A 14,209-nucleotide genomic window follows, 5' to 3' on the forward strand; every position below is an offset into this window, starting at 1 on the left:
ATTCCTGATTTTGCAGTTGCTCTATAGGTCACAATTATCAACCAATCGCCGTGAAAATTTACATGGAGTTAGAGTTTAGGAGTGGGCAGAAGCTTGCCAATTTGGGCGGGCACCGGACAATAATTAGCGGGTAAAATAGACCCTAACTTTTATGTAAGAAAATATGAAAATTTCCACTAAACCGCGAATATTTTCAACCCCAGCCAAATCACTAATACATTAAAATATCACTTTTGACCATTACAGTGATACTAATAGCCAAGAAATCGGGTATATAGCAAAATAGGTACAATATATATGTAAAAGAATTGATCTTATTTATTTTGCTTATAAATCAAAAACCGCTGGGCCGATTTTCACAATTCCCATCAAATCGGAATGTTCTTTTGACAGAAAAGCAGAAAATCTAAGAAAATTGCGGAAATATATATAAATAAAGAAGTGAATATTTTTTGTTCCATTTTTTTCAATTCTTGTCATATTTTTTATCCCATGCGATTTTTTCAATTTGACTTACAATTTTGAATTGTAATTTTTCTAAATGTTTACACCCTTCAACACTACATTTTGAGGGTATTATATGCATGTCGAAATTATCGTCCGATCCTCACGAAATTTGGCATGTAGGTAGGGTTATTGTCAGAATTAAAGCCTATTGTTCTTAAGATGTACATTTTTAGGCGCAAATGGACTAAAAATTCTAATTTTGTTGTCGCTCTATAGGCCACAATTGAAACTAATCGACACGGAATTTCGCATCGGAAAAAACGAAATCTTACAAAATGGATTTGGATATAAGGGGACTTCGAACATATTGCAGTGTTGTAGAGTATCACATGGTCGGCCCCGCACGACTATAGCCTTTGCTTACTTGTTTTCAAATACAGAGGGTGTATATCTGCCTTCAAGGCGATTTTCATCGTTTTTATTTCATGACATTATAAACTAGTTTTATAAAAACAATTCACTACAAGCTCCGGACCTGAAATTAAACAGGTAGAACTTAAACATGAGATATAAGAAATGCTGCGCATATATACCTTAAAAACTTAGAAGATGTGTACATATATTTTCTTATTCTATAGTTTATTTATCACTACCTTCATAAAGAACTTAAAACAATCTGAGCAATATCATTTTTATAAGAACCCTTTTCATAATAGTCCTTCAAATTCCAAATCATGCTTTCGAGTGATAACTGTGCCACCTAGTTTCCATTTCATCTCATTACTGAAGTATCGACCAAGTTGTAAAGGCAGAGGCAAAGAGAAAGTTTGTTTTGCTGTCTGTTAAATACTGTTTAATATGTTTTCTAAATAAATATTATTTTTTATCAGGGTCGTTGTTGAGAGCCACGAGTTTAGCAACAACACTTTGGGTCCAGTTAGTAAAACGAGACAAAACAAAGTTTTGCCAAAGCAAAAGTTTACTTTTCATTTCCATTAATTACGCCTGATCACATTCCCCTTCTTTTCCATGGAGTTTGTTCAATGGGACGATAACCGGTCGAATATCTGCACGGCCGAGAAGGTCTGCAGGTTTGAGAAAAAAGCGAAATACATTTAAAATAGAAAAATAAAACTTCTCTGTCAGTGATGGTAGGATGGCATAATTACAAATATCCCTTTTGCAAGGCATTCCATGCCATAGCGACAACCCTTTTACCCACCCTCGACCACATGTTGGGCCTTGGACAGCGTTTAACTCATGCCAAGACGTGGCCAAGAGGAAAGGCGAAAACAGAGAGAGAGAGAAGAGCAGCGATGGGGTTTGTTTGCCTATGGACGTTTATTTGTATTGATGATGTTTATTTTCCTTAATGATGATGTACATGTAGTTGTAAAATATTTACCGTTTGATTTTCTTCATCGATGTAACGAATGCCAAAGAATGATGTTTCAATTAAATTCAGTCGGGCAAAGACAACATCCAACAGTGCCTGGCCGGGTAAATCGTCCTGCAATGAAACGGAAAAAAGAGAAAAAGAAAAAGAAAACACATTAAAGAGGCAATCAATAAAAGGAATTGATAATATAGTAATGATTTTTTAATGTCATACCTACCTACTAGGCCGAACCAACGGAAAGTAAGTAGAAAGAGAAATTAAAAAGTTTTATAAAACAGGATTAACAAAAATGTTTTAATGTTTCCATGTTTATTGGGTCGTTAGAGACAAAAAAAAATGTTGCGATTAATGGTTTCTTTGATTAAGTATTTAGGAAATTTTATTCAATTAAAAATTGTCAGAAGAGGAGAACTATGTCAAGGTGAATGTGTTTACAGAGTTAAAGGACGTTTTCTTCCATTTGTGAATTTAAAAGGGGGATATTACAACAAAAACGTTAATGAATCCAATAAAATCGAGCGTGACTTAAGGGAGAGGATTTGTCACCCATTAGGAAATAGAAATAGCAAATTGAAGATAATTCAGTTCATCTTTAATGAAAAGATCTTTAGTTAAATTGAATATATTTATACTCTAACACACTATGTTATGAGGACCCTTGATGCTACATATTGATTGTCCTATCTCGGTGAGTTGAGTCGATGTAAGTATATGTGTCCTTCCTTGTGAATTCCTATTCACTCACAGGTCGCAATTATCACCCGATCCTAAGGTAATGAACGGATTTAGGGTCACAACAGAAGCCTGATTTTGCAGGCGCTCTTCCTTTCACAACTATAGACAAATGACGGAATTATAGGGTTAGGGTTAAGAAAAGGAAAGTAGCCTATAATTTTGAATGGTCATCAGATATAATTTGGGGGAGGGTTGAAATTTTTTGTGTGAAAAATTCAAAATGTTCCGTTCATGAGCGAATAGATTCAATGATGACAGTCACACTCTGCAATCTATATTTTCAAATATCTTTTTAATTCCTATCATTACGACAGAAAATTGGGTGATTTTGCATGGACCGTTTACTTGACTTTTAGACATAAAATAGTATGAAATAGGTGAGATGTTATTCTAATAAACAAAATTTTTTTGGAAATATTGATTTAAGATCTGTGCATATTGTCCGCAGGAAAGAATTTAATAAAGACAAGATCCGAATTTAAAATTTGAAATTAATGGATTGTATTACCCCTAAAAATCTAATACATCGAATAATTTTTTAAGTACGAGTATATCAATCACGTACCCCAAAGAATCGTGTATTCTGTTCAAAATTGTTTCAGGTCTACAGAAATCATAATGGTATGGGGCATCTGATAGTGATTTCTTTGTATTTGGCTGGAAAACCACAAGTGGCTATCGTTACAGCACTCCAACATTTAAATGTGAATAAATCGTTTGTGTATCGTACCATCGCTCGTTACCGTGATGCTGGTAGCGTAGCCCGACGTCAAGGAAGTGGACGGAAGAAAACAGCAACATCAGCAGAAATGATTCGAAAAAGTAAAGAAGCGACTAAGTGGTCGACGATTGGCTCGTGAGCTGAACATGTCGCAATATTCCATTCGGCAAGTATTGAAAAATGTGCTCGGCGTAAAGCCATTGAAATTCCAAAGAGTGCAAGAACTTACATCGCAACAGAAGGAAAATAGACTCAAAAGAGCTAAAGAGTTGCTTCGCTTGACCGAAAGTGATGAACTGCCGAATTTGCTTTTCTCCGATGTGAAAACATTCGTTGTCCAGCAGTTTGTAATCAAACAAAATGATCGTGTTTACTTGCCAAAAAGGTCAACTGAAAATATGCACCTTCGGTTGATCACCAGAACTCAAGCGCCGGCCATGGTGGTGTGGGCCGCCATAGCAGCCCATGGTCGCTCTCCGATCGTATTAATCGAAGGTTGTAGCAGAATAAATGCAGAATATTATAGCGAAAATATTCTTGAGGGTGTATTAAAGCATTGGGCTCAAAAACATTTTGGCCGCAGACCTTGGACACTCTAAAAGGACTCAGAACCATCGCACTCAGCTCGCCCACTTAAGAATGGTTACAAAATGATGTTCCTCGTTTCATTTCCAGCTCACAATGGTCATCAAAATCTTCGGATACTAATCCGTTGGACTATTGTGTTTGGAGTATTTTGGAAAGCAAAGTTGGCACTAAAAAATACCAAAGTGTCGATCACCTCAAGCAAGCGCTTCGCCGGGAATGGCCCAAAATACTGCAGCGTGTGACGGTTTCATTGGCCGTTTTAAGGCCATAATTCGTGTCAAAGGTAACCAACTCGAACAAATCTAAACTTATTCTAAAATTTGATGCTATTTCCGACATTTTTTGCTTTCATTCAAGAATATTAAAAAAAAAATTAAAATTACGGCGTTTGACTTTGATGCAGTTTTTTTTTATCTCACCCTGTATGCCCTCAGCCTATGTCAGTTTATTAAATTGTGTTGGGATACATGAAATCTGAAGCTTATTTCACATTTTATGAGAGATATATTTATTTTAAAATTTTACCCTTCGTGGTACGGAATGGAGCGATACGATATGTTCCGTCTTCTTACCAGATCTTGTGTTGGTAAAATATTGGGATGAGCGAAATTTGAAGACAATCGGAATCTTAGTTCTCATTTTATAAGAGTTAAAATTATTCTAAATTTTGACCCTTTGTGGGGGAGGTACTAGATTTTCGCACCTGACCTAGCACTAACAAAAATATTGGGCCAAGGTCGAATGATCCCCTCTCTTTCTATGAGGTAAAGTATTTTCCTTAAAATTTTTGATCTTTTTTAGGGGAGGTACCAGAAGATGTGGAACGATATTGTCCATTTCCGAACTCGATCTAAGTTGGAAAATAATATTACGTTGTAACAAGTTTGGACCAAATCGGATACTACAGACTGGCGGACGGACAACCCTAGATCGACTCCTGAAACGAATTTTGTCCAAAGACGTCTAGGTTCTAAGGCCGTTATTTCGTTGAGGCACATTTTGACTGTATCTAATGATATTAACCCTTTGTAGGCATATGGCTGAGGGTATAAAAATTGTGGTAGCAAAGGCATAAACGAATTATAGACTTTTAGAGTTTTAATGATTTTTTTTACCAAATTGTTTATACATATACTTATCTTAATAAATTACTGAGATAAAAATGATTCTACTGTATACATTTTTGCATAAAATAGCATAATTTCTAGATATAGATGAATAATCAAAGAAGAATTGGCGATAGGGTCCGGTTCAAATAAAAGCCCTCGATTAGTAATTTAAGAATATATATGATTTATATGGGAATGATTTCAGATAATTGATTTTTTTCGTTTTTTTTTTAACCAAAGTAGGGCATCTACCAAAATTTTTGTATTTCATTTTCCCTAACGCCAACCCTACTTGTTTTTAATATATTTAGGCAAAGTATTTTCATCTCAGTAATTTTTTAAGATTTTCAAACTTGTCAGCAATTTTCAGCAATTTGTCATTAAAATTGTAAATGTCTATTATTTGATTAACCCTTTGTGCACCAACACAAATTGCGAATGGTTTGTGTCTTTGCTAATACAATTTATCCTCGCTGACATATTTTAAGGTTCAAAGTACTAAAAGCAATAAAACTAACTATAGCTTCGGAAATATGAGGGCCTCTCTTGGATGAGGCAAGGAAAGATTTTCAAAAATACTTACTTTAAGATATCGAACAGTACTTTGATGTGTTATTATATTGTCCAAATGGTCGATATTTTGCTCAAAGAATAATTTAAATTATAACGTTATGTAAACATTTTTTTCCAACAAGTAAAAAAAAATCTATGTTCGACCGGGCCGAACTATGCATAACCTCCACCATTTGGAACGAATTTGAAAATTTCAAAAAAATCCGTTAAAATACGCTTAAAATCTTAAAATTACCGAATGTAGCCGTTATATTAGGGTCGACGACATAAGCCATTACAATATCCAAATGCGAAACTTGAAAAAAACAAGTTAAAAAGCAGTAAGTTCGGCCGGGCCGAACTTTTAATACCCTCCACCATTTGCAACGAATTTGGAAATTTTTAAAAAATAAAATCCTTAAAAAAATTCTGTTAAAATTTTAAAAATACCGAATATAGCCGTTATATTGGGGTCTATACAACGTGGACATACATAGGCATTGTTCGTCATAAGCCATTACCATATTCAAATTCGAAACTTGAAATAAACGGTGAATAATGTAGCTAAAATCATCAAAATATCGTATATAAGGAGGTGCCGGTAAATTGGAGCTGGACAATTTTCTGTCACAGGCTGTAGTATCTATTTCAAACTTCAAATACCACATCTCAAACAATTTCGGTGGGTATTGTACCTAAAATCGTCAAAATACCGAATATATGGAGGTACTGATATATGGGCCTATACGAAGACCTGGACCCACACAGACAATTTTCTGTCACAGACTGTAGTTCCCATAACGAACTACAAATACCAATTTTGAAACAATTTCGGTGAATAATGTCGCTAAAATCATCAAAATACCGAATATAGGGAGGTACCGTTATATGGGGGCTATATGAAGACGTGGACCAGCACAGACAATTTTCTGTCTTAGGGTGTAGTATCCATTTTGAAACAATTCCCGTGAATAATATCGCTAAAATCATCAAAATACCGAATATCAGGATGTACCGTTATATGGGGGCTATACGAAGACGTGGACCTGCACAGACAATTATCCGTCTTAGGGTGTAGTATCCATTAAATACCAAATTTGAAACAATTCCCGTGAATAATGTCTCTAAAATCATCAAAATACCGAATATAGGGAGGTACCTTTATATGGGGGCTATATGAAAACGTGGACCTACATGGCCCACTTATGAACTTAACCTGCCTACTGGAAAAGTAAACACGTGTGCACAATTTTAGCCTTCCATCTCAATTCGTTCGAAAGATAGCGTGATTACAACAGACAGACGGACAGACAGGCGGACATCGCTAAATCGACTTAGAATTTTACGTTGATCAAGAATATATATACTTTGTTGGGTCTGATATGAGTATTTCGAGGAGTTACAAACGGAATGACAACTTTTAAAATTTTATCAACTTACGGACACGAGTCTGTGGAAATCACTCTAGCTTTCGACGGATAGATGACGGAGGGACATCGCTAAATCGACATAGAATTTTATGCTGATCAAGAATATATGTACTTTGTGGGGTCTGAAATGTTAAACTTAATATACCCTCCATACTATTGTCGAGGGTATAAAAATACCCAAATAGTTCTTAATTTAAACTGTTTGAATTAGAATGTATATTTGAGTCCATTTAGACGTCTGTTCTTTAATAATTTCTTGTTATTGTTAACTTCCGCTAACGAGGAATCGGCTACTTGCTAGTAAATAAATAAACACTATTAAATTTTTAAATTACTTCTTTTTTTGAAAACTACATAAAAATTAACATCTTAGACGGCTAGAGAAAAACAGAATTTTAAACTGTTTTACACCTTTCATCATCTGCTACTGCTACGACTACTTGTCTACACACTCTGTTTGCACAAAGCTGAGGGAAGAGAATTTAATGCTCGCTTTTCTGTCTGCCGTCTGTCTGAGTAAATTTCTTTTATTTAACATTATAAATAATAAGTGTTGTTTTGATGTTGTTGTTTTTGTGTTTGTTGCATTTGCATTCTTTTTTTTTCTGCCTAGTCTACCTTGGACCCTTTAGAAGTCATTTACTTGTTTTTTGTAATTCTCTTGGCTGTCGAATGCTTGCCATACGCATTTCATAACAAAAGGACTTGGCTTTGAAATCACACATCGTTAACTCTCAGGACTAAGGTGCATTCATGTAGCTGCTTCTTCTTATTCGCTTTTGTAGTTGCTGTTGTTCTTGTTGTGCTTTAGAACGAAATGAATGAATCATTTAAGCATATAAACAGGATGTAAATTTCATATTCGTATGTCTAAGAAGCTTGGAAATGAAGAAAGAAAGAACCCATTAAAAGGTGACATTGAGAGAAGTTTCATTAACTATTTACACAGAGAAGTGGTATTTTGTTTCCTTTTTTTTGTGGTGAATACATTGGTTGGAGGTGGGATTTTGAAATATATTTTTTTTTTTGAAATATTTAGGATTTTTATTTGATTTTATTAAAAGTTTTAAAAATCCCAGAAAATTGACATTTAATAATTTTAATTCTGAAATATTTTGAAACTTGAAATATTTTTATGTAAAACCACAACCCACTGTGCCCCGCATAGATGTTTTCCACATAAAGAGTTGTTTGTATTGTTCTTATTTTGAACAAAAAAACACATATTATGTGCATACATTTTATGCAAAATAAAACTGTAGATTGCATTTTTTCCACAAGAGATTCATACAAAAAAAGTCGTCAAATCAACAACAAGAACACCAAGAACCGTTATGAATATTTAGAGTAGCCACAGTTTCCAAGTTTATGAATTTCTTTAGCATTTTCTACCATTCGTCGCCATGAACCTGACTGAGTTTAAGAAAGAAATGATGATGCAAATCGTTTTCATAGATAAATAAACGTGACTGTCAGCAGCATACAGTGGCGGGATGCATTTGGTGACGTTTGCATGAAAAGAAAATTACTGTGTAAATACTTCCAAAGCAAGAGAGAAAAGTAGGAAGAAAATGGTAACAACGTTTGCTGCAGAACCATTTATGTCAGCAGTTGATGGCCTTACAAATGTCACAGTATGCTGGCATTTATTGTAAATAAAGTTGTTGTTAATGTTTTCTAAAAGCCAGAATCTTCTTAATAAATACACAAAGATGCTACGGACAGCAGCAGTTGGGATGACATTGAAAGGGCAACCTGAGAAAGTCTAATACGAGGTTGAGTTGTTAGAAATTAGAAATGTTGTGTGAGAAAATGACGCTCTATTGAATAGGTACAGAGGCTTCGGATGGTATGCCGACAACAAAATTTTTGAGGAAAGTACAAAGCTAACCTTTTCACACTTTTTGTAAATCAAAAAATTGACTTTAGAAAAAACAAGTAAGCAAATGCTACAGTCGAGCGGGGCCGACCGTTGAATACCCTACAACACTATAATAAACCATACAGTTTATATAGGCGAGATACTCGAATGAACTCCACAAGATATTGTGACAAATGATAAAAGAAAACCATCATGCTCATTTCCAATTTATTGGTAGATGTCGCTGGAATGGACATTTTCGTATTTAGTCTACAAAAGTTGGCAAACTATTTCACACAATGAATATTTTTGGATGGTCATCCGAAACTGCTTGTCTTTTGCAATGTGCGGTAACCCCCATTCAAATGTGGGTGAGGATCGGGCGATAATTACGACCTGCTGACAATTTGGCAGTTTTTTGGTCCATTTCAACCCCTAAATATATAGCGATCATCTCCAAAAAGAGTAGGCATCTATTCTGACCCTCATCTTATCCCCATGCAAAATTTCGTAAGGATCGGGCCATAAATGCGATCTGTATATGATATCCTGATATCCTAACTACTTAGTTTTATTAGCTGTAGAAATATTACCAAATATTTAATTCAAAATGAAAATATGCCAAAAATATGACAAAATTGAAAAAATATGAGAAAATGTTACAAAACCAATATTTTCATCTTTAGAGATATATTTTTATGCGATGTTTTAGACGTTTTTTCTTTCCTGCCAAGAGGCCATTCTGAATTAATGAGAACTGTCGAAATCAGTTCAGCCGTTCTCGACATATAAGATATCTTTCAAGCATATCTTCTTTGATAGACATATATATCGCACATATTTTGCTATATATCCGATTTGTTGGATGTTAACATCAATGTAAAGGTCAGAAGTAACCTTGTGATTTCTCCGGGATTTAAAAAATTCACGGTTTGATGAAAAATTTTGAATTTTTTCAACACAAAGGACATGGTCTATTTTACCCGCTAAATATTATCCGATGACCACCCAAATTGGTAGGCTTCTTCCCCGCCCTAAACTCTAGCTACATGCGAAATTCCGCGTCGATTGGTGTATAATTTCGACCTGTATAGCTACTGCAAAATCCGACATTTTTTCAATATTTGGTCTATTTCAAACCCTAAACATTTGGGGATCATCTCCGAAAGAAATAGGGTTCTATTCTGACCCTAACCCCACCTTCGTGCAAAATTTCGTAAGGATCGGGCCATAATTGCGACCTGTAGAGTGATTACAAATTAACATGGACAGACGGACGGACGGACATACATAGCTAGATCGACTCAGCTCGGCGAGCTAGGAAGATCCATATATACTTTCCTATATGGAAAACCAATATTTCGAGGTGTTACATAATTTTTGGCCCAATCAAACTTATAATACCCCCAACACATAGTATTGTAGGGTATAAATACATGAATATTAAATATTTGAAGGAAATCGAGAGTTATTTTTTGATAAATCTTTTGACTTCTTTTGGGGGGAGGTACAGTAATTTGGAAACCAGTATTGTAAATTTTCACGTCGGACCTGCGTGTTATACACGGGGTGAGATGAAAAAACTGCAACCAACTTCAGGTGAGATGAAATCCGTTTCATTTCTAAGACACTCTTCCGACAGCTGTTAAAATTATTCCAGTGACAACTGACTATATTGATTACAAGCGTACAAAAAAAAAGTTATTCGTGATGGAATTCAAGCCACGTTCAATCCACAAGTGGCTATCGTTAGAGCACTCCAGCATTTAAATGTGAATAAATCTTTTGTGTAGCGTAGCTCGACGTCAAGGAAGTGGACGGAAGAAAACAGCAACATCAACAGAAATGGTTCGAAATGTAAAGAAGCGACTTGATCGAAACCCGCGTCGCAGTGGCCGAGAGATGCTAAAGAGTTGCTTCGCTTGGTCGAAAGTGGTGAACTGCCGAAATTGGTTTTATCCGATGAGAAAACATTCGTTTTCCAGCAGTTTGTAAACGAACAAAATGATCGTGTTTACTTGCCAAAGAGGTCAGCTGAAAATGTGAACCTTCTGTTGGCCACCAGAACTCAAGCGTCGGCCTTAGTGATGGTGAGGGCCGCCATAACAGCCGATGGTCGCTCTCCGCTCGTATTAATCGGACGTGACATCAGAATAAATGCCGTATATTATCGCGAAAATATTCTGGATGGTGGCTGGAGGGCCGTAGACTTTGGACATTCCAACAGGACTCAGCGCCATCGCACTCAGCACGCGCCATCCAAGAATGGTTACAAAATGAGGTTCCTCGCTTCATTTCCAGCGCACAATGGCCACCAAAATCTCCGGATACCTATTCGTTGGACTATTGTGTCTGGAGTATTTTGGAAAGCAATGTTGATACTAAAATATTCCAAAGTGTCGATCACCTCAAGCAAGCGCTTCGCGGGGAATGGTATGTATAATAGAGTAGTGAAATAACTGACTGGCCTAGAATCGACGCTCAGACGAAACTTGAATGTTGAAAATTTGCACAAGAGTCAGTCTTGGTGCGTAGTTTATGGTTTTTTAAAATTTGAACTAAAGTTGTACGAAAAGTACGAAAAATATTTTTTTTATATTGAATATACGGAATGAGATAGTGGACGTGTGTAACGCAGGGTTTTGGGAAATTCGGTCTAACAGAGTACTAAAATGAACTAGAATTCTGAAATTTCGGATAAGAGACAGCTAAAACTTGCAATTTGGTATGGGAATCAATATTGGAATTTAAGTTTGGTATATAAAGTTCATTTTGGAAATGTGTACTAAGAGTGTGAACTAAACGGTACTAATTTTGGAACAGTACTAATTTTAGAACAGTTTGGACGGATGAAGCTGGAATTTTGAAATGTTGTATTGGGATTCCTGTTGGTGTTGGTTTGTGGTATAAAGGCGTTTTTTATGAGATGGGTACCACAAATGCACGAAAAGTACTAAATAGAATTTTATTCTGTACAATTTGGTATTGGGTGCACAGATAATGCTTGAAATCTGAAATTTGATATAAGCGTCGTTGTTCATGTGTAGGCTTGACATATAAAGATGGTTTCAGATATGTGTACTATAATTGTATGAAAAGTACCGAATGGTACTTTATTTGAAATTGGCGATAGATGTAACATTCTGAAATTTGATATTTATATTACTGATGGTATTTGTGTTTGAGATTTGGCGGTGGTTTGGCAATGCGTTGTACAAGAAGTAGTAAATTGTGCTAAATTTGGTAGTGGGTGAAGGGATATGGTTGAAATCTTCAAATTTGATATTAAGGTCTCAGTTGATGTCTGAAATTGAGATATGGAGGTGGTTTAAGGAATGTGTACTATAATGGTACAAAAAGTACAAAATTTGGATCACTTCTGGGGTCTGGAAAGGCGAGATGTAGATATGCGTACCAAAAGTTACGGAATTTGGTATTGGGTGAAAGGATAGGGCTGTATTCCCAAAATTTCATATTGAGGTCTGTCTAGATATATGGTTTTGAAATCTGGTGATGGTTTTTGCACCTGTGTGCTATAATTGTCCCAAAAATACTAAAAGGTACTAATTTGAGATTGTCTAAGTTGGAGAAATCTAAATTGTTTTAGATATGCGAACTAAATGTTATTAAATTTGGTATTGAGTGAAGGAAATAGTTCCGATATAACGTTACCTTCCTAAATAACCTCCGTAAATACTCCATTTTGATTATTTTAGCGATATTGTTTAATAGAGTCATTTGGTAGTTTGGTGTTGATAGTATTCACTATCTTCTCTGACAGAAAATAAGTTCACATGTTCTTATAGCCTGAAAATTACTCGTTTTTTAATGATTTGTGTCACATTTTCAACACACTTCATAATCTAATTATTAATTATGGAAAAATTACCGATATGTACGGGTCAACACCTTGGTGTAGCTCCTATGTATTGGATATTCGGTATTTTACTGATTTAAGACATATTTTTTATCGGAATTATCTCCAAATTTTTCTGGAAGTTAATTGTCCATAGCTCCCGCACAACTGTAATTATTCGGATTTTTAATACATTTGGAGACATTTTTCAAATTTTGTTTTTTATTTTTGCACGGTTCTTTCCAATGGTAAATGGTATTAAAAGTTGGGGCCGACCGAACTTGGTTTTTTGTTTCTTGTCTGTACTTATTTATTGGCTCTTGGTGGCCTTTTGGGAACTACTTACTTTCTGTGATATGTCTATGCCAAAATATAAAAGTTCGGATAGCCCTTCAAATAATGTTCTTAAGATATCCACTGCTATAAGGACAGTACTTCATGAAATATTTCTTAAGAATCCACGATTGCAGTTGGGATACTATTTAAAAAATACTAAAGGCCGGATATTATTCCAAAAATAATTTTAAAAATACACCTTTATAACAAAAAAGTATATTAAAGCATTTAAAAGTCGGACGGACCGACCTCATAATACACTTCAATACTCAATTTATGTAAAGCAGATCATACATCATGATAATTAGAAACCGAAAGGAAAGTTGACGGAACGTTCGTGTCTCTCGACTTTGTGCTTTAGCTATATCGGTCCTATAGCTATATCTTAAGCGATTTTCCCCAAAATCTCTTTTAGTGCACAGTAAAGGAGAAATCGGAAGAACAATTGGCAGGGGTATTTCTGAGCTACATCTGGTACTAAATATCATTGTTGTAGAGTGCATATTACGAAAGTGAGGTACTTAAATTCCAAATCGAATGAACAATATGTATGAGAGCTACTGTTTTGGCTAATATTACAGATTTACACAATACAAAACAAATCGGATGAAGATATATAGGAGCTATATCTAATTTATTTTATTATCTCTTATTTTAGTTTTGTGCAAAATTGCATCTCGGTCGGGCGATACATAAGACCTATACTTTGTTCACAAACATGCATAGACAGACGGACGGACGAACAGACATCCATAGATCGACTCAAAAGGTGATTCTATGAGGATCCTCAAAAGAAAATATGGGTGTATCTCGTTTTCTTCTCCATGTTGAAAACCTGACCATATTGTGGTGTAGGGTATAAAAACCGATAGTAAGTTGGGTAGTCCCTCAAAATAATTAAAAGAATACTGTTAGTCGAATAATATAAATAATATATCGTCCTGTCTTCTAATTGAAGACATATTAAATAGAGCACAGTTGGCAAAATATTGCCTCATTATTACAAATGTATATTTCAAGAAATATGTATTATCATATTTTCACCAAAATAATTAAAGACCCATCGTACTTCACTTTAACTAACCTTTAAATTGGAGCCGTAAAATGCATCCATTGCATACTTTTAGGTACAATAAAATACATACTGTGCTCTTGTGGAAGTTTGTTTTTTCACT

At 35.1% G+C, this 14,209-nt stretch overlaps 1 protein-coding gene across 1 annotated transcript in view; it reads right to left on the reverse strand.

The window, feature by feature from the left end:
- LOC101892710 (hornerin) overlaps positions 1-14,209 on the reverse strand; it is a 201,244-nt gene that overhangs the window by 111,961 nt on the left and 75,074 nt on the right. The window contains exon 3 of the mRNA XM_059128598.1: positions 1,853-1,957. Coding sequence (XP_058984581.1) covers positions 1,853-1,957 — 105 coding nt within the window. The remainder of the gene's footprint in view (positions 1-1,852; positions 1,958-14,209) is intronic.

The sequence above is a fragment of the Musca domestica genome, unplaced genomic scaffold (genome assembly GCF_030504385.1).
Source record: "Musca domestica strain aabys unplaced genomic scaffold, Musca_domestica.polishedcontigs.V.1.1 56, whole genome shotgun sequence".
NCBI classification, from domain to species: domain Eukaryota; kingdom Metazoa; phylum Arthropoda; class Insecta; order Diptera; family Muscidae; genus Musca; species Musca domestica.